General features: G+C 36.0%; 2 protein-coding genes across 2 annotated transcripts; both read right to left on the bottom strand.

The window, feature by feature from the left end:
• Positions 1 to 902: 902 nt before the first annotated feature.
• Positions 903 to 3,222, bottom strand: LOC122294768 (cytochrome P450 714C2-like). The gene is made up of 5 exons (XM_043103704.1): positions 2,857 to 3,222; positions 2,527 to 2,753; positions 2,199 to 2,446; positions 1,688 to 2,042; positions 903 to 1,573 (listed from the first exon to the last, which is right to left on the bottom strand). The coding sequence occupies exons 1-5, from the start codon at positions 3,155 to 3,157 to the stop codon at positions 1,148 to 1,150; spliced, it is 1,557 nt and encodes a 518-aa protein (XP_042959638.1). The 5' UTR covers positions 3,158 to 3,222; the 3' UTR covers positions 903 to 1,147.
• A 14,711-nt stretch (positions 3,223 to 17,933) lies between these two features.
• On the bottom strand, positions 17,934 to 21,153 carry LOC122293517 (protein FAR1-RELATED SEQUENCE 5-like). The gene is made up of 3 exons (XM_043102089.1): positions 21,082 to 21,153; positions 20,768 to 20,896; positions 17,934 to 20,177 (listed from the first exon to the last, which is right to left on the bottom strand). The coding sequence occupies exons 1-3, from the start codon at positions 21,151 to 21,153 to the stop codon at positions 17,934 to 17,936; spliced, it is 2,445 nt and encodes an 814-aa protein (XP_042958023.1).
• Between the last annotated feature and the right edge of the window lie 703 nt (positions 21,154 to 21,856).

Here is a 21,856-nt window from a genome sequence, read left to right as displayed (position 1 = left end):
TAAGTCCAAGAATTGAGAATTGACCGGCCACGTACGATCAACCAAAAGTATGACCTATAATCGATCATATGAGAAATAGTAAGTGTTGTAACATTTTTCTCCCAGCCAACATTTGTAGTTATACGAAAATGACAAACTCATTCGTTGGAATTTGTTAATTTGTTGTTGTAATGCATGGGACCAAGACTTTCTATGATTCTATTTCCTTGGTCAAAGATAATATCACAATGTCTGCTAAATTTTCATAAGGGGAAGAACGGCATCCTCTTTTTATCGATGATCTATTAATATAATCAACTTACAGCTTGAAAACACATGAAAACAAAACAAAATAAACAACCATGCATTAATATTATAATTAATGTCGTTTTAATATTATTTTCTTCGTCACGTGGTGCATGACCTCGTAACTAGTGCTTATATTATTGTAGTCGGGACTACTTAATTATTACGTACGTACATTAATGTCGTTTTAATAAGGCAATGTCACAACAAACAAACAAACATATTGTTGTACATTTCAGCTAGCAATTGCATGGAACTTGGGTTCGTGAATTCCGTTCACAGAAACCTTATCTTCACCTTATAAGCTCCAAAACTGAATTCAAACTTCCATCGCAATCCAATTTGAAGGAAAGAAAAGAGATCATTTTCGGTGGGAAAAGATGATTTGGTTGAACATGACCAAAATTTTCCTAATTTCCACTCTTTTAAAAAATGACTAGCGCGGTGGGGGGAGTAGAAATTGCGGCAACTATATATGTATATATATAGCTATTCCAGATTCATAAAAATCAATATTCAATATTGCCGTGATTCATGACCAAAATTATCAGAACATTCCCGTGATGCATGCAAAGAAGACCCTCTTTTTGTAATTATGTGGTGATGATCAAGATCAATGAGTCCAATATTCATTATTCGTATATATTCAGTACCTCGTGGGCATATACATCTTACAAGCACCTAGCTAGCTAGCTAGGAGTACAGAAAGAAGAGATAAAAAGATCTTACTGCAGTGACAACAGGCAAGCCAATTTTCAACGAGAGAATATTTAAGTTACTATCACACAGGAAAAAGAAAAAACAAAAAAAACTGGTACGTGAATCTTATTTTCTACTTCCAGCTTGTATCACGAGGCATAGCTCACAATTTCTGCACCCAGAGGTCAACTCCATGTTCAGGCTCTATCACCAACCCAAGTGCAGGTGTGTGGCTGTACTTTGGGGAGAGGGAGAAGGAGAAGTTTGACACAAGTAATGCTATCAGTATCTTGAGTTCGACCATGGCCAAGTTCTGTCCAAGACACACGCGGGGCCCAACTCCAAATGGCATGTACAAGTGTGGAAGACTGCAAGCACCTGTAATTCCATTTGCAAATCTTTCTGGGTTGAACTTGTAGGCATCCGGTCCCCATATTTCTGGATCTGTATGCGATGTCAGCACCAGGGTCCAAAGGTTGACACCCTTTGGGATATCAATGTCTCCGAATTTCATGTCCTTCAAGGCCTCCCTAGACACCACAGGAACAGGTGGATACAGACGCAAAGATTCATGAATCACCATCGTTAGCTGCAGGAGGATGCAGATTCAATTGTGTTTAGAAGTTAATACATGATCTTTACTCTATGCTTATAGATTTGTAAGGGTCCGGACACACATTAATACTAAAATTGTTTAGGATACCTGTTTCATCTTACGAAGCATATCAGCATCAGGGTTACCACCTCGGCAGATGTCGAGAACCTCAGCACGGACACGGTCTTGCCATTCTTGATTTGAAGCTAAAAGCATGAGGCACCATGTGGCAGAAACTGCAGTGGTCTCGTACCCAGCCAAGTATATGTTCTTGCAGTTGTCAACAATGAATCTTTCAGTAGACTCTTTGCTCAGGTCACTGTTCTTAGCTCCCTCAAGGACCATCTGCAGTAAATCCTTCTCATGCGAGGCTTTCTCCCTCTCCTTTACTACCTGCAGTATCAAACTGCGGACTTCCTTTTCTAACTCCCATGATTCCCTATTGCTTTTCGTGGGAAGGTACCTGATAACATTTACATACGTACACTGAAGTGAGTCAATTTTTCAGGATAAAACTAGAGGAAGGCTTTTGTATCGTTTAATTATGTAATTGAACGAAATATTGTAGTTAAGGACATTGATTTTGGTTACTAATTTCTAGGAAGAATGCGCACAGTACCTCATCCCAGGTATCCCAGTGTATAAAATTTTCTTGGAAAGTGCCTCCTGCAGAACTCGTAGTTTTAGGAAAATCTTTTCCCCTTGGGCATAGTTGCTGCCAAAACAGGCTCTTGAGATCACATCACCAGAGAAACTTCTCAGGTACTCGTCGATGTGTATGTCTGCGGTTCCACCCTCAGTCTCGATCCTACTCGTCCATGAGTTTAGCAGAGTGATTGTAGACTCGGTAATTAAGTTTATCATTCCCTACATGGGTTTTAAGATCATCAAATATTTTACGTATATCAACCAGCTAGCTAGGATTTGTTGGCTAAAATAATCTGTACCTTAACTTTCTCCATGTACAATTCGGGAGCAAGAACTTTCCTCTGATGGGCCCAGATAGCCCCATTTGAAGTGAGAATTCCCTGACCAAGCAAAACACCACGTTCTTTTTGCTGATATGATGGCTTCCCCAAATCCAAGGATGTGCATGTGGTTATCTCTCTCACGATGTCTGCTTTGTTTATGAATAATATTTGTGTGTTGCCGAGGGAAAACACAAATACATTTCCTGTTTAGATTAAACACACAAAATAATTAATTTAGTTATAACAAAGTCGATGAGCTTTCTGTCCCAAGCAAGAATATTAATTTAGTTTTGAGTTTAAACGTACCATATGTTTTCCTCCATTGCTCGAAGAAGGGAAAGAGGAGAGAAGCACAGTTGTGGGAAACGGGGCTTTCACCGGCGGGAGCGACTTTAACTGAGGTACTGGATCTGGCCTTCTTTATCTCCCTGATATTTCCGAGTAGCAAAGTTGGCGGTGGTCCGGTGATGCCTTGCTTCCTCAGCGCAGATCGAAGCCTCTCTGGCTTCACCACCAGCGCATTATACAGGCGTACCAACAGTCCGGTAAAACCAAGCAATGCAAGGGAAACGAATATCTTTGCTGGATCAAACTGGAGCACCTCCATGGCCGGAGTCTTCTTTTGTCTTCCACCGTTCTCTCTCTTAATGACTTGGTTTGTTCACCTTGCAGCTCAAAACAGGCATATATATAGTGTGCTTGGCCGGACAATTCGGTCATAACGTGAACAATCAATGCATTTGTCGAGTAACAAGACACTCTTTTATTTAAATAGTTATTTTAAAACCATTTTCAAATCTAAAACTATATCATCTCTTCTTACTTCTTAATCCAAACACATAATTTTAAAATACCATCATATTTCATCTTAACTCAAAAATCTTATTACTATTCACAAACTATCTTAACTCATCTCATCTCACTATCCAAACGAACCCAATTCTATTTTAAAATATTTACGTCTCATTTAATTTATTAGGTATAATTTATTTTAAAAAATAAATTTTAAAATTTAAATATTACAAATCAATTCATGTTACGTAAATGATATGCGGTGCAAAGACTTTACATAAGACAACATGTTATTAAAAATAGTATTTATATAAGTAATTTTAATGGAAAATTAAAACTGCCTCATCCACACTGTCATGGTAACAAATAAGTCTAATAATTTTTTATATTTGTAAGCTTATTTATTAACACACTGAACACATTGTTATGTGAAAGCCTAACACATCAACTTATATAAAAAAAATACAGATGTTTTAATTTTTTATTAATATTATCGATTAATTTCGCCGTAAGTAGTAGTGTGTTAAACGCCAAACTTATGTACGTATAGATCAAGAAATGAATTCTTCCTTTTTCTTTTTCCTTGTGAAGGTGTAATTAGGACGATCTATCTTCTTAAATTGCAGATTAAGATGATCTTCTAGATCATTTGAACCAATAAGATGATTCAATTAAAACAATTAAAAAAAACCATTAAACATGAACAAATATGATATGGTGTCCATGATTTGTCTATCTTTACCTTAAAATTAGATAATCTAATTTGGAATATATTCTATATAAGTAAACTCATAAATTAATATGATTTCATAAGATACGTTAGATTTATATACTTCAAAATAAAAATAGCTATATAATTTAACGTACGTATCATATCAAATCACGCCAGTTTGTGAAATTAGTATTTGTCTCCAAAAGTTAAGTTGATGAGAAAATACAGATTTAATTAATTGTATTATATTCTTATCATACCCATCACATACAGGCCAAACTATCGTCTAATAAGTAGTTCAACACGTAAAATATTTAATTAAATATAATAGATTATAAAATCAAAAATGGAATTCAAAACTTTTGATTCGCTACCATGTCATGAAATGGTCACCACTCATATAAAAAACTTATTAAAAAAAGTCGGCCAACCCCCTAACTAGAAAGTTATTAAAAAAATGGTCCACTTTGGAATTGAATACGTTATCAGGTCAACTAGTTCCACGTTTAATTGGTCACAAACCACCCTGGCCTATCAGCCTCGGTCATTGTTGTAGATGTTTGATTAACAAACCTAGACTCGTGGTCACCGCGTGGGTTTGAAAAAATATTAGGAATTCCAAGTTTTCCCATAATATAAATATAATTTAAATATTCCGATCAATGTGATGGTATTATTTTATTAAAATAATAGATTAATTATTTTGACATAGACCAATGCAATGGTACGCTATTGCATTACAAATATTACTAAAACCTTTTATTTAGAAATATTGTTATAAGCATATCATTAAAATGGGTAGAAACTTGTCACAAGTTTCCGTCTAAACTTTACCCTTTAGGGCCAATTGATAGCTATAGAAAGTGGGGTTGACAATATTTCTGAAATATTTAATAGTATTTGAGAAATTTACTTTAATAGTTATAAATTAATGTTGTAAAACTTAATTTACAATATATGTCTATTTTTCTCTTACTTTAAATTCTAATTTGAGTTTGAACAGAAACTAATGGCTTGTTTTGATACTTAGAATTTGTAAATGTAGTAATAAAATAGTTTTAGTTAAGACATTTTATGAGATTTTGGAAAAAGAGAGAAAAAATTAAATAAAAATATTATAATATTATTTTTATTTTAAAATTTGAAAAAATTATATTATTTTTGTGTTTTTTTTTTAGTTTTAAAAAATTGTAATAATTAGATAAAAAATTAAAAATTAAAAATTAAAAATATTTTATTTTTAAGTGATATTTAAGAAATAAATATCTAAAAATATCCAATAAAACATAAAAACACCTTACCATCCAAACAAAGAGAGTGAATGGGAAAAAAAACACACACACACAAATACAAATGACTTGTTCATGGTTCCCCCGATTTAGGACCGGCAAAGTGATGTACAGTCCCGGCAAGACCATGACACGAAGAACAGCAGGCTGCTGCAGGCATCACAAAATTATATATATAGTTTAATGGAGATTAAAGAGATGGAAGAAATTAAGAATGGGTGAATTGGTGAGAGGTTGTATCTAACAAATAAGATTAAAGGCACCAAAGTCATGCAATGAATTAAATGCATGCACCAAGTTTATCGTCATCATTATTTTTATGACTTGTGTTGATCACAATGCAATGAGATCATTGTAATAGACGGACGTTTTAAATTCTCAAACAAAACGACTAGTAAAATATGAATAAGTTTAACGTACTTACGCCGTCATTTATATAATTTTCTTTTATATTCATTTCAAGGTCAAAAATGTCTGCTACATTAGTTAAACATCCATCTCGTTATCTGTCAAAAGATCCACCCTAATTAAAAATGGGAAAATGCTAGGGAATCCGTCCGTTTTGGATTCCCATTGAATGATCTCGCTTCACATGTAAAGTACACCTGTATTTTGACTTTTTTTTTTTTTTTTTTTTAAATCTTTTCCTTATTTTTTTCCCCTCTCTCTCCCCTTCAATTGCTTACATTGTGTATTCTGACTTTTACTTTTACTTTTTTTTTTTTTTTTTCTCCTTCAAATGCTTAGAGAGTGTTTGTTACTTTGTTACCCTCTCCCCCTATCCATTTTCCCTGCCCCACATGACTACCCCACCCATCCCCTCGATCTCCCTGACCTCCAGCTCTGACAACCCAGGAAAATGCTCAGACCGTCTCCCCTCCCCTTACTTAGTTCAGCTTCTTCAAAGGCCAAACTAGCCCATTGTTGTCCAAGAACCAGCCTGTCGTTATTTATCAAGGCAGAGAACCAACTCATCATTGTCAAGGCCAAACTCGTCTCCGAGATCACTAAGAAGAAGATCAAGGATTTGTAGGTTTTGCGATTTGTGGGTTCAAATGCTTGCGATTTGTGGATATCTCTTTGTTTCTGGAATTTATTTTGGAATTTGTTTGGGATTTGTTTGTGATTGTTTTGGAAACAAAGTAAAATTGTTTTGAAAACAATGACAAAAAATAAAAAAATTGTAGATTTTTCCAAGTACTTTGAAGTAGCCGAACTGGGTGATGGGAGGGGAGACGGTCGGAAATGTAGCAGTAGTGCTTGGAACTGGTTGTCAGAGCTGGAGGTCGGGGAGATGGAGGGGATGGGTGGGGTAGTCATGCAAGGTAGGGAAAATGGATAGGAGGGGAGGGGATCGAACACGCTGTTAGCAAGTGAATGGAGATAAAAAAAAAAAAAAAAAGAAATAAAAGTCAGAGTACAAGCTTTTAAGTTAGGAAAAAATTTAATTGTAAGCATAATTAAATATTAATATGTACATTAATATAATATGGTTGATTAAAAAGTAAATTTTATTAAAAATAATGATAATTTAAATTTTAAATATAAAAAAATCAGTATTTAATATAGATTAGTATATAATTTTATTTATATGTAATAAAACTCTTAAATAATTAAAGAAGAAAAAAATAAAATAAAAATTAGAATATAGGTGTACTTTACACGTCAAGCGGATCATTCAACAGGAACCCAAAGTGGGTTTCAAGCATTTTCCTTAAAAATGTGCACAAAAAATAGAAAAAAGAAGAAGTAATTAAGAACTCATCATGCAGTATGAATGGTGAGACGTCAATATCAATAGTACTAGGTCGAATGTCCTTCATGATTCATCAATCAAAGTACGTAATTACTCTTTATGTGTCGTGTCAAAATAATTTTTTAGATTCATTAGATAATAAAATAATTTTAGATAAAAGTTAAAAAAAATATTATTTTTAATATAATTATTATTTTGAAATTTAAAAAAATTAAATTGAAATGTAAAAAAGTTGAATTATTTATTATATTTTTTGTAAGAATTTAAAAAAATTATAATAATAAAATGAGATGAAATTACTTTTTAATTAAAAAGATCCCTTATTCATATTAATTATGGCATAAAAAACTACTTAAAAATGAACTATATCAATCGATATAGCTCATGAGAATAATATAATTGAAGATGAAGCATAGCATTGCTCTCAACATCATGAACTCGTGCTCCTACTTACCCTTTTAATCACTGCTGAGTTAATTTTTATTTACTATAACGCAAATATGATCAGGATCGACAAATGTTTTGGACCCCTTTCAAGATCAAGCAGGCATGTATTATGTTCATGACTAATATTTTGTAGATAAATATTTTAATTACATGAATTAGGTTTTTCAAAATTAAACAGCTTACAAATTGACGTGTCGTTATCACATGAAGTTATGTCAATACATTAACAATATTAGTTTTAATCCAATGCTTCCCTAGTATCGGTCTTTGCTAGCAAAACACTACCTAATTCAACTCATACATAAAGAAAGAAAAATACATAAATAGATGCTTCAAGATTAATATTCTCTGGTAATTATATTCATAATTATATATATATTTATATTATTTTCTTTTATCTCTTTATGGGAGATGAAAGAAAAACTAATTTATGATGTAGAAAGTGATCTTCTTAATTAAGGCACAATAAACCCAAAATAAATAAATAAATAAATATTAAGCTCATATTAAATTGCGATATATAGAGAAGGGTTCGTTCGTTTGGTTATAAAAAAAGAAAAAAGAAAAAACAAAAGAAAACATGAAATTCAAAGAAGTTCATGATTTTGTACATTTTTTTAAAACAACTTGCCGTGATAAATAGGAAAAATTAAGGAATAGAAAACGTGGCTTATATATAACCGAAAAAATTAAATGATGGTTAGCTCGATCTCACGAATATTCTTATAAGGCGGCCCAATTGAATTATTTCTGTATTAATTTGCACTTATTATTAAGACACATGTTTTATTTCATGGAATAGAGCCTTTGTTTTTTAGTTGGATTTTTTTTATGACATATATATATATATATATATATATATATATATATTTCGTGAAGAATGGTCACTCTTTAAAATATGAAATATATATTATCTATTGAAGAATGATACTAGCAACCATAGCAAGTGTTTGATAAAAGGTCTTGAAAGAACAGTTTTGTATTTTCATGTAAAGGCTCATCTCTGTATATTTTTCAATATATTTCACTACAGTGTATACGTATTTATATAATAAAATCAGCTAGGTGTTACAATGAGATTTAGCCACTTTATTGTTCTGTTGGAGGTGCATTTTCCTTCTTGAATATTCTTCCAGCTGATGAGTACAAAGGCAGAACATTATGCAATGGACAACAGGTCTTTCCTTGTGTGCGTATTGGAGGTACTTGAGTCATGGTTTTTTGTCTTAACATCCCCCCACGATTCAAGTGGCACTTGAGTGAGAGTGAGACTTTATCGGAATTGTGAGAAACGAGCTAAAAACAATGATTTAGTAAAAATGTCAGCAAGTTTATCTTTCCTTAGAATGAATGAGACTTGGAGTGTTTTGACAGCCACCCTCTCTAGACAAAGTGATAGTCAAGCTTGACAAGCTTAGTGCGAGCATGTAACACAGGATTTACAGAGAGATAAATAGCTCCTAGATTGTCACACCATAATGTGGGTACTTCAACCAGAAAAATTCCAAGTTCTTGTAATAGAGATTGAAGCCATAAGACTTCACAAGTAGCATTAGCCACAACTTTATACTCAGCTTCAGTGGAAGACCGAGCTATAGTGGGCTGTTTCTTAGACCCCCAAGAGATCAAGTGAGACCCAAGATAAATGCAAAACCCCCCAGTAGATTTACGGTATCAGGGCACTCGGCCCAATCAGCATCAGAGAATGCACACAACTTAATAGGTGAGTTTATGCAGAAATATAGACCAAGATGTTTAGTGAAGTTGAGAATCGAAGAATGCATTTGACGGCTTACCAGTGAGGCAGCCACGGATAATGCATGAATTGACACACCTTATTGACGGCAAATGCAATATCTAGCCAAGTAAATGTCAAATATTGCAGACTTTCTACAATACTACGATACATGTGAGGATCCTCAAAGGCAAGTCCATCCAAGTTAGTCAATTTTTCAGAGGCCGAAAGTGGAGTTGACACAGATTTAGATTGATACATATTTGTTTTAAGGAGAAGATCAGACACATATTTAGATTGGGAAAGAAAAATACCAGAGTTAGTATTTGAAACTTCTATGCCCAAAAAATAATGTAGGGATCCAAGATCTTTTACTGGAAAGTAAGCACGCAGAGCATTAATAAGCTGAGTTATTAAAGTTGGATTTGAACTCGTAACAACAATGTCATCAATATATATCAACGCATAAACACAATCAGAGTTATTTCTAAAAATAAACAGTGAACTATCAGACTTGGATCCAGTGAAACTGAAATGAAGTTGTTGATCTGTGAGCTTGGAAAACCAAGCCTGAGGGGCTTGTTTCAAGCCATAGATCGACTTTTTCAACTTACAAACATGTTGAGGGAGATCTGGGTTGACAAACCCTGAAGGTTGCTGCATGTGTACATCATCTTCAAGGTCACCATATAAGAATGCGTTCTGAATGTCCATTTGGTGTAGATGCCATTTGTGAGTAACTGCAAGAGAAATGATGAGACAAATGGTGACCGGTTTTACAACTGGACTAAAGGTTTCATCGTAATCCAATCCGGGCTGTTGGTGAAATCCCTTGGCCACAAGGCGAGCCTAACGGCGTTCAAGGGAGCCATAAGCCCGTCTCTTGGATTTTAGGACCCATTTTGAGCCTAAAATATTGAGTGAGGGAGAGAATGGAACAAGGTCCCATGTTTGTTTTTAAGAAGAGCAGCAAATTCATCATTCATTGTTGCTCTCCATTCCAGAAATCGAGAAGCTTTAGTGAAATTTGAAAGTTCTTTTGGGATGGCAATAGAGGACGTGGTAAGGGAGATGGAAGGTTTAGGTGGCCACGGTATGGTGCCGTTGGTTCGGATGAGAGGGCGAGTGGTTTGTGTTTTGGTTCTTGTGATCATAGGGTGATGAGAGAGAGAGAGGCACCGATTGATGAAGAAGAAGGAAGAGATGGAGGTCCCAACGGGTTAGGGTTTGAAGGTTGGGAAGAAGGTGAGTCTGGCGGCTACGTATTAGGGTTGGAGATTTCAGAAGGGAAAATGTTATGTTAAGGTGTGTGATGGACCGGGTCAGATTGAGGCGTCGATGAGCTTACGAGATGTGTTGAATTGGGTTGTTCGAGGGAAATGGGCAGGACGCTTACGGGTGATTGAGTTGGACTTGAGGGCTAAGTTGTAGATGGGCTGAAGTGTTGAGCTAGTGTGACTGACACGGGCATAGTGTTTGGCAGGTTTAAGGAGGTGGGTTGGGCCAGCTTGGGTTGAGATGTATTTGGGCTAGGCAAGGATGTAGCAGACCTTAGAGAGGAGTCCGAATGGGCTTGAGATAGAAAGGGTTGATGTGTTTCATCAAAGACAACATCTCGGGAGATATATGTGAGACCCATAGGCAAATGAAGACACCGATATCATTTATGATCGGGGCTATAGCCCATGAAAACACAGAGTTGTGAACGAAAGTCTATTTCATGGTGATTGAATGGTCGAAGATTGTAATCTGGAATTTTTTTAAATAAAGTTTCAAAAGTTGATTTATTACCAAGAATAGATGTGAGCATAAGGTTTATTAAATACATAGAAGTCTGAAAAGCTTCAGACTAGTATTTATGTGAAACTGAGGCATAAACAAGTAATGAGAGCCTAGTTTCTACTATATGTCTATGACGCCTTTCAACAGTGCCATTTTGGGCATGTGAATAAGGGCACGTAAGATGATGAGAAATACCATAGGAGGTGAGAATTTGAGTAAAAGGACGAAATTCACCACCCCAATCAGATTGCATCGATATGATATTAGTGGAAAATGTATTTGAAACAAAGCGTAAGAAAGCAACAAAAATATTGGAAATGTTAGACTTTGTTTGAAGAGGAAATAACCAAGTAAATTTAGAAAAGTCATCTACAATGGAAAAGTAAAAATGAAAACCATTTGAGGAGAGCATAGGTGCAGGTCTCCAAACGTCTAAAAAACGAAGTTCAAAAGGTTTATAAGACCTAGAAGGAGATGACATATGTAGTAACGCATGAGCTTTAGCTTGTGAACAAGCTGAACAGATGGATATAGGTGTCTTATTTGCTACAGGAAGTTGAAAATGCCGAAGAGTGAAAGCTGTGATCCAGGAGGACGGGTGACCAAGACGGGCATGCCAGTGTTGACTGGAAGTACGTTCACCAAGAAAAGCACAAGGAGTTGATTGTGACGAAGGAATGGTGTTGGGCATAGGAAGGACATAGAGCCCATTCTTAACTGGTCTTTGAAGTAGCACCTCCTTGGTTTGTAAATCCTTCACAAGAAAACAAGTGGAGTAAAACTCAAAATATACAGGATTATCAACACAAAATTGATGAACAGAGAGCAAATTTTTTGTGATTGAAGGAACATGCAGAAGTTGAGTAAGAAGATATTTGTCGGAAGAAGTGTTAAAGTGTATTGAGCCAGTGTGTTGTATAGGAAGAGTTGTGCCATCTCCAATGCTAACTTGTTCAAGGCCTTGATAAGGCATAGAATCTAAGTTGAGGTTTGCAAAATTTGATGTGAAATGATTTGCAGCAGTCGTATCAGGAAACCAATAATTTGATGGGGATTCGGGAGATGGTAGGGAAGTGAAATTGGCTGTAAGAGAGGGAAGAAGGGGAGCTTGGTAAGACTGATTTAGATGATGGTAGCAAGTGACAGTGGTATGGCCCACTTTGTGACATATTTGACACGTGGATTTAGTAAAGTCAGGACAGGGAAAGAGGCCTATTTGATTAGATTCGGCTTGATGAGGCCCACGGCCTCTACCACGTCTTCCTCCATGAAAAGATGAATGTCAGCCTCGTTGAGGAACACCAGGGGCTCGAAAAGTGGCATTTGCTGAAATGGGACTAAGAGAGAGAGTAGAGATTGATTTTGATGAACCATATGAGCTTCATGGTTTAGAAGGTAACCAAAAATCTGGTGGGCTGTGAGAGGCTCGGGCTGAGTGGTGATTGAGGAGATGACAGATTCATATTCAGTCCCCAATCCCGCCAGAAGGTAAACAATAAATTGTGCTTGAGATAAAGGTTCTCCAGCAGCACTAAGAGAAGCTGAGAGAGATTGGGCTTTATGGTAGTAATCGGTGATTGATTCAGAACCCTTCTTCAAGGTAGCTAGTGAATAATGGGTTTGAAGAATGTGAGCTGAGGATTGGGCAGCATAGATGTTTTCAAGTGCCGACCATATTTCATGGGAAGGGCGACACTGAAGAACCTGGGAAAGGACCATAGGATAGAGAGAGCTAGTGAGGCCAGAAACAATTAACTGGTCTTGAAACACCCATCGACAATATTCGAGGTTCATAGAGCCATTAATGGTTGCGGGAGGGGAGGGGGGAGGGAAGGTACCATCAACATAAGATTCAAGTTGATGTCCTACTAAGAGAGGTACTATTTGAGCTTTCCAAAGGGGATAGTTATCACCAGAAAGATTGATAGTAATAGAGTGGTTGGCTGCCGTGACAATGGCATTATTGGGAGAGGTGGTATTCGAGACACTTGAGTTAGGGGTGGGAGTGTCTGTGTTGAGTCCTGGAGACGCCATGGAAGACGATCAAGAACCAACGAAAGAAGGAGCACAGGAGGGCTGAAGGCGTTGGCCTTTAACCGTCTCTAGATACCATATTGAAGAATGATACTAGCAACCATAACAAGTGTTTGATAAAAGGTCTTGAAAGAACAATTTTGTATTTTAATGTAAAGGCTCATCTCTATATATTTTTCAATATATTTCACTACAGTGTACAAGTATTTATAAAGTAAAATCAGCCAGGTGTTACAATAAGATTTAGCCACATCATTGTTTTGTTGGAAGTGCATTTTCCTTCTTGAATATTCTTCCAACTAGTGAGTACAAAGGCAGAGCATTATGCAGTGGACAACAGGTCTTTCCTTGTGTGTGTATTGGAGGTGCTTGAGCCATGATTTTTTGTCTTAACATTACTCATAGATTCATGGTCCTTAGGGTTGAAATTTTTTTTAAAAAAGCCTTCACGAAATACTCATATATCCTAATGAGATCTCTATTTAGATTTCATTAATTCGTTATTGAAAAATTAAAGATGTAGCACTTACTCATGATCACATCATGACTAATCACGAATCGGAACGTACGTGTCACATATGTAGTACTATTAGCATGCCATGTCAATACAAAATGTTGAATATATATAAAATAAAGAAATAAAATTTAAAAAATGAACTCAATTAGAAATTTAAACACAATCTTTTTTTTTAAAAAGATACTTAGAAATTAGAAACAAAATCAAAACTCATCAAATAAAACCTTTTCAAAAAATCAAAATGATTCAAATTACAAACTAAAATAAAGAAAAGCTTACCAAATATAAAATAAAATAAAATATTTTTTTAAAAATCAACTATATTATAAATTAAATGACAAAAAATTTAATTTTTGTTTTAAAAATTTAGAAACAAAACAACAACTCATAGACTATATATTTTTTTTTTTCCTAAAAACAATTAAATAAAAAAGAACCAAAATTAGACAGTGAAAAGATTAAAAAATCAAATAGGGAACTTAATATTAGAAAAAATCAGAAACAACAAAAAATGATAAAATGTGAATAAAAACTAAAACTAAAATATAAGAAGAATAGTTTCATTAAATATATAAATACAATTTTATTATTAAAAGTCGCTTAAAATGATCAAAACTAAAGCTATTAAGAAGAAATAAACCAAAAATAAAAATCATATATATATATATATACACATATGTATAATATGAACAGCATCATCCTTGCATCAAATTTGCTTGAACTCTTAGCACACTTCCAACTGATAATAACCCATGTGATGTCATATTTGATGCACGGTAGGCAACTTGGCATTATTGCTCGTGCCATGGCCTACCAAGCTCCATTCTACACGGATTAGCGTCTTCACTTTGTTTCCACCCACGAAAACCGAAAGCCCACTCCATCGTCAATCCTCGTCGTTGCCGTAAGTTTGGTCTGGTTAGGCACTCGCCTTTGCCGATACTGACAAAGCCTGCTTTTCGAGGCGCGGGCAAGAAAAATGGAAGCAGGGGCGGAGGGACTCTGGGGATTTACCGTACTTGCACGAGAGGAAAGGTAAGATTGGGAAGGCCTTGAAATGCCTTAATTTGAGGCTTTGTGTCATAGCCAAGTGTCACCGTTATTTTTCGCGGTAAGTGAAGTCACTACTCTAAAATTTAAGCGATAGGGTAATGATAGGTTTACACAATTTTACCACTCATTTATTATTTTAATATTTTTAAAATTTTTATTTTTTAATTATTTTCTTATAAATATTTTTTTAACATTCTTAAACATTAAAAAAATTTAAAAAAAATATATAATTTTACTAGTATTTACTTTTTTAACCATTAAATAAAAATTAAAATTAAAAAAAAAAATCGTAAGAGAATAGTAAGCTTTTCTTAAACATTATTTTTTCAAGTTGTACGCATATGTAACAACTTCACTTCGGACTTTAAAGTCTACCTGCTGTCACATCAAGCGATACAATGTTCAACGACTGAAGTTACTACATATTACACAAAGAAACGAAAAACTAAAACAGTGTGCGTGAATTTAATTTTCTCTTTCCTTGTAGATATCGAACCAACCTGATCACGTGGCATATAATATAAGGAAAATCCTTAGGACCGGTCGGGCTGTTTATACTCAAATAATAGCCGGCCAATCATCTTATGCCACGTAGGACTTCCACCGAGTAACTCGTGGACCAGCATCTGATGGAAGCCCCCTGCCCTCATTTGTAACTGAGGCCGGTCTCCTCGTTCACCCTGAAGCCCTTCTCTCGAACGTGGAAGTCCCCTCTCCTCGTTCACGTTGAAGCCCTCTGCCCTCCCTCACGTTGAAGCCCTAATCTTCTCCCGAACGTGGTTGAGTCCCCTGCCCTCCCTCACGTTGAAGCCCTAACCTAACGCGATTCCCGAACGTGGTTGAGTCCCTTGCCCTAACGCGATCTCAGCTTGTGATTTCTCCAATATTCATCTCCGATCTCAGCCTGTGAAACCACGAAGCGATCCCTCACGTTGGCACGACCGGATCGATTAACAGCCTGCCGTCGCTCGCCATTTCAGATCGATTTCTCAGCCCTCGCGATTCGGAAGATTTTCGGTGATGTTATTTACTTAAATGATTTTAACTTCATATTCATAGCAATGATTTTCTATTCTTTTGGTTTCAAACAAAATACATACTGAAAATATTTGATTTGTTTGATGGTATTCATGGCAATGAAATATATCTCGCCCAAGTTTGAGTGGATTTGTTTGATGGTATTGGTAGGAAATCTACATTCTACATTCTGAATAACTGGATTTGTTTGTTGTAATTAAGGGTAAAAGTAACTAGTACATATATAGGTTTTGTTTGATGTCCACTTGCTTGCCAACTGTTTGTGTATATGACGAAAAGAGGTTGGATTTGTCCACATTCAGTTACAAATAAAAATGCTAGCAGATACATAATCTGTGACCCTAAAAATGTTCTAAAGAGCAGAAGGTTGGGCTTTAGAAATCATTCTTTGTGCTAAAGGTAAGCTTGTCATGAATGCTTTTCCATTGATTCTGATTGTATGATGCAATCCTTTAGTTGAGCAGATTCTGTTTGAGGACTTGATGTGCATGTTTTTCTAGATAGGATTGTTCACTGGAGTTTTCTTGTCTGCAATTCTTGGTGTATCTTTTGGTTCTTTGGCCACCTTGTTCACCAAGTATTCCTGAAGTCTTAGGAATTGTTAAAACTGGGGTATTGGTACGCAACCACACTTATGTTTTAAAATTTGTTCAAAATACTTTTTTAGCTTTGAAAGTTGATGCAACTACCAGTGCCCTTTTGATATTTCTAATGATTTTATCTAAAACTTGTCACAGTTTGTCAGTGCTAGTCAACCTTTGAGAAATCACTTGCTTGCCCGACAACTTAGAAGGCCTCCCTAAACCCTAAACCCTAAACCCCAAAAACCCCTAAACCCCTAAACCCCTAAATCCCCTAAACCCCATAAACCCCTAAACCCTAAACCCCTAAACCCCTAACCCCTAAACCCCTAAACCCCGAAACCCGAAACCCAAAACCCGAAACCCCATAAACCCCATAAACCCCTAAACCCCTAAACCCTAAACCCTAAACCCTAAAACCCTAAACCCTAAACCCTAAACCCATAAACCATAAACCCTAAACCCTAAACCCTAAACCCTAAACCCTAAAACCCTAAACCCTAAACCGAAAACCCTAAACCCTAAACCCTAAACCCTAAACCGAAAACCCTAAACCCTAAACCCTAAGCCCTAAACCCATGTGATTCTTTTAGTTCTTTTATTTCTTTTAGTTCTTTTGACTAAATTTAGTTCATGTAGTTCTTTTAGTTCTTTTTACTAACTTAGAATTCCTCTTAATTGTTGTCTAATATATGTTGATTTGATTATGTCCTTTTTAGTAAATGAGTTCTGCTTCTCATTCTTGCACTTTGCTATTGTGGCTGCCAAGCGAAGCTACGGATTTCTGGAAAAGCAAATACTTTTGGTAGAAGATTTTTCAATTGTCCAAACTATAAGATGAATAAACAATGTGGTTTTTTTGAGTGGATTGATCTTCAAAGTCAGCAAAACAATTGCTGTAAGATGACATTGGAGTTAGCTGAACGGAGGCACGAGAGGGTACTTCATGAGCGTCTACGCATCGAAGAATCCAAATTTAAAGCATTGGAGAAGAAATACATGAGAGTGTTAAAAGTATTAATCTTGACATGGTTTTTTTTAATAATAGCTTGTAGTGTACTTTTTATGAATCCGCTAAATTATAGTGTATCTCGGCCACTGCTACGACTCATGTAAGCCGTTGTAGTAAATGTACTAAATGTCTCTTATGTAATGAGAACATCCTATGATATATGATGCTTTTAAAATTTCTGGACCTTATTCTGAGATCAATTGTAGAATGAATTTGGAATGTATTTCGACTTTGGTATAGTTTTTTTTTTTTTTTTCGTTGTCCAAAACATGCTATAAAGGGCTATCATTTCGAAGGCATAATTGAAGAAATTATGAAAAAAGGCAAAAACCTTCTATCAAAATCCCATTACAATAATTTCAAACAAAAATCTTCAAACAAAAATCCGAAAACCAATAAAGTGCCACAAAATCTTCACATGGGAAGCCATCAATTATTCTAAATGTATCGATGTGTTGTCAGTTGCTTGCCCAAAATCCCTACATAAACAACAACAAAACATAAACAAAACTAATTTCATATCATGATAATAAATTGATAAAATACAACTAAACAGGAATATACCTCACTGAAAGACAATTGTTTTTAACATGTCCCTCATTCTTGCAAATGCTACAACGTCTTTTCTTTGTTGTCTATGTTTCTTTTGGGTTTTTCGATCTTAACGATTTTGGCCGTCCTTTTGTTGGCACCCTTGGAGGATCCTGGACTGTTTGTGAAAAATTCGATACAACTTGACTTCTTTCGTTTTGGATAATATTGGTTGACTCCCCTCTTTGTGAACATGCTACATGATCTTCCATTGCAAGTAACTCTTTATGAACCTTCTCCAATGCAATACATAGATGATTGTGTTTTTCAGCTGACTGTGAGCCAAGTTCAACAATGTCATAAAGTTGAATCATCAACTTGCTTTTTCTCATTATAGGATCATCTTGTCCTACCTGAACTTGCCCTTCCATTAATGGTATGTTAGGAATGGGTCGAGCCTTAGCATTAATAGTCCATCTTTCTTTCACCCAATGCTGTGGCAATTTATCTAACATCGATTTCTTGCCAAAAACACATAAGATATGCTGACAAAGAAGCCCCATAAACTCCCACAGATGACATGTACATGTTGTCTGTTCTTCACCATTCTCCAATGTCACATGATAAAGTGGTTTCTCTTTACCACTTATTACCACTACATATGTCTTTCTTTCACCCTCTTTGGATAATTTTGTAGCTTTGTACCGTAAACTATTGAACAGTTCATCTTGGAAGATCATGAAAGACTTTCTTGTATAAACCATTGCCGCCTCCTCTTCAATTTTAAGAGGTGTCTTCAATATAGCCCGTGTAGATCTTGTCCGCACATCCTTCTCTTTTTCTTTAAAGTAACGTGCATCTATTGCCTTTTCATACTGATACACAAAGTCACTTACCATAGTGCTTGAACGAACGTAATATTTAAAAAATTTGTTCATGCTTTCGCTCCTTTGAGTTGTTGACATGCCAGCACAAAATGTCGAACGCAAGTAAGCCGGAACCCATTTATCCCGTCGGCTATAAAGATTCTGCAACCAATTATTTTCTTCTAGTTCATACTTCTCTAATATACAGCCCCATTCTTGCTCGAACTCATCAGTTGTAATTGTCTCATGGATGCAATGACGGAAATCTTTGCCAAAGTCCGGAAATTTGTTATAAACATGGGCCAAGTGTTCAGGAAACCTTTGTAAAATATGCCACAAACATAACCTATGAGTTGTATTCGGGAGTACCTCTGCAATTGCCTTCGCCATTGCCTTGTCATCATCGGTAATAATAGTTGCAGAAGCTTTACCAAGCATTGCCTCTTGCCATGTCCTCAATAACCATGTATATGATTCAGCTGTTTCATTAACCAATAACGCACAACCAAACATTATGGTCTGATGATGATGGTTAACTCCAGAAAATGGCACAAATGGCATCTTATACACATTGGTCAGGTATGTGGCATCAAATGTAACAACATCTCCAAAATACTGATATGCAGCTCTTGATCGCGCATCAGCCCAAAAACAACTTCCCATACACCCATCCTTATCAACTTGCATGGAGTACACAAACCCAGGTTCTGTGAGTTGTCGCTCAAGAAAATAAGAATATAACCTTTGTACATCCCCCTCTTCAAATACTTTTCTCCTTTTGTTTCCTAAGTAGTTTTCAACATCCTTACCAATACAGCCAACATTGAAGTCACCACCTGATTCTTTACTCAACACTGACATAATCTTTCTTGTCGGTACACTGGACTCATTCAAAGTCATGATAAGTTTTTTTTGGACTTTAGTAACCTTTCTATTTCCGCGGAGCAAACTAGCACTCCTTGGTGTAAGTAGAATGTGGTTATGTCTAACCACAAACTTGTTCACCATCCACTTTTCACCATCTTTTTTTACTCCCATAATTGCTTTACATTCAATCTCTGTCTCAGCAATCTCAGGAACTGTTCTTTCTTTTTCTTTTCGACTTACCTGTCGAAATCCTTCCCTTGTGCAAACAAAGTCTACTGCACAAAGTTTTTTGTCATCTTTCGACAATCGAGTATGATTTGTCCGAATTGCAAAACCTTTCCGTCTTGCATAAGCTTTGTAAAATGATTGGGCGTCTTCCACATCATCAAATATCATACCAATAAATGGCTCCAAAGCCCCACTACTCGAATCTTCCACATTCACTTGTTCTTGAAGATTGACTCCTTCTTCAACATTCAACCCATCTTCGACATTCACACAATCTTCAAGAGTCACATTACGCTCATCATCCACCCCATCTTCAGCATTGACATCAAATTGTGCATCTACACTATCATCATCGACTTCGTCACTATCAACCCAATAACTTTGTTCCTTTCATAAAAAAACAAAACCACATCGTAAATTCAATACTTATTAAAAAACAACCACAACCAAATTATAAATCTATCTAACATGGTTCAACACCACCATGTTTGAGAAAAAAATTAAAATCCTCAAAAAGAGTGGAATGTAATATATGATCTAATAACTAGCAAAAAGTTGAATAAATTTTTCTGATAAATAATTATGAAGATATATGCACATGATTGTTGCTTATATAACATATGGCTTTAGAATTGATATTCCCTAGTGGTTTTCCAGCTACTTATCACAACGTCATTAATTTGTTGGTATTATAAATAGGAACCCGCAATGGTTGGAATATCATTGGCCAATGAAAAAGGGCAAAACAAAAAACAAATCAAGATTCAAAAAAAAAAAAAAAAAAGAATCCAAATTTAGAAACTTCGGGTACGGCTAGAATGGGTCATACATAACAACTTCCCATGTCTACTTGTTTCAAATTCTTTCTTTTAAGAGGTGCAGGATGTTTCCTTTCCATCTACTAACCAATTTTTCCATGTTGCCAGAGTTGAGTGGTAGTATGCTTTAGTTTTTTTTTTTTTTTTATCTAACATTACAGACAGGATGCCTGTTTTTCTGGGTGATAACGGATCAATCAATACATGGCTAAATTGTTCTTCATCTTCCAAGTTTGATGATGTGCTTAAGCCATGCGAAGATCCAGATTTAGTAAGAGCTTTATACCCCTAAGAAATAACAAGATTTTTTATATTAATATTCGCCACTTTTTACGTATCTATGGAAATTCATATTTCAAATGTTTATTCTTTTCTAGCTATCTCAAATATTTCAAATGTTTAGCCAAAAATCCAACCGGAATATGTGAATATAACATAACAGAGGCCTTTGTGACATTTAATCAAACACATACCGTGTCAGCCATGATAACTCCTTCTGGGTAACCGGTTGTGTCGGCCAATAATATCCTAAGCTGCGTCGGCATTGGACTGATATACAGGCAGTGCGAACAACGGTAGCTGAGCTGGTTTTGGACTGAGAAGGGCAGCCCGATTCGGAAGGGTGAATGGTTTCGGACTCAAATGGTTCAATCCCCGATTTACTTCGGCGTCGGTTTCGGATTGGATGATTGAGTCGGCGTCGGGCTGAGATACTTTAATCGGCGACGGGCTGCGATTTTGGCCGTCCGTCGGCGTCAGGCTGAGGCAAATGGCAGAAGGGAGAAAACCCGTGGCTCGCGATCGTGGGAAGGGCAGACGAAAATGCCAAGCTGAAGCCTTCTGATTCCCTACTTCACGGTCTATGGGCTATTTACAGCTTTCTCCTACGTGGCATCAGATGATTGGCGGGCTATTATTTGAGTATAAACAGCCCGACCGGTCTGAAGCGTTTCCCTATATCAAAACTGCTAGTCGTCTTATTCAATTGCCGCGGAGTCGGCTGCTACGTCAGCTGCTATTTTATTTATAAAAAAAAAACAAAAACAAAAATAGACGTTCGCTTTATGTGTGTAGTCTCGAAATATACAGATGCAGAGGTTCTATTCGTTGAGGTTCTCTTCGTCTTCGTGGGTGGAGCATCTCGTGCATAATCGATCGAGCGGTGGGTTCTCTTTATGGGTTGGAGGTTCTCATCATCTTCGAGAAGCTTGTCTGCGTGCGTAACTGAGTTGCTCTTTGGTGTTTCTT

This window comes from Carya illinoinensis, chromosome 14 (genome assembly GCF_018687715.1).
Source record: "Carya illinoinensis cultivar Pawnee chromosome 14, C.illinoinensisPawnee_v1, whole genome shotgun sequence".
Taxonomy (NCBI): domain Eukaryota; kingdom Viridiplantae; phylum Streptophyta; class Magnoliopsida; order Fagales; family Juglandaceae; genus Carya; species Carya illinoinensis.
This window is presented reverse-complemented; position numbering and strand designations above follow the sequence as displayed.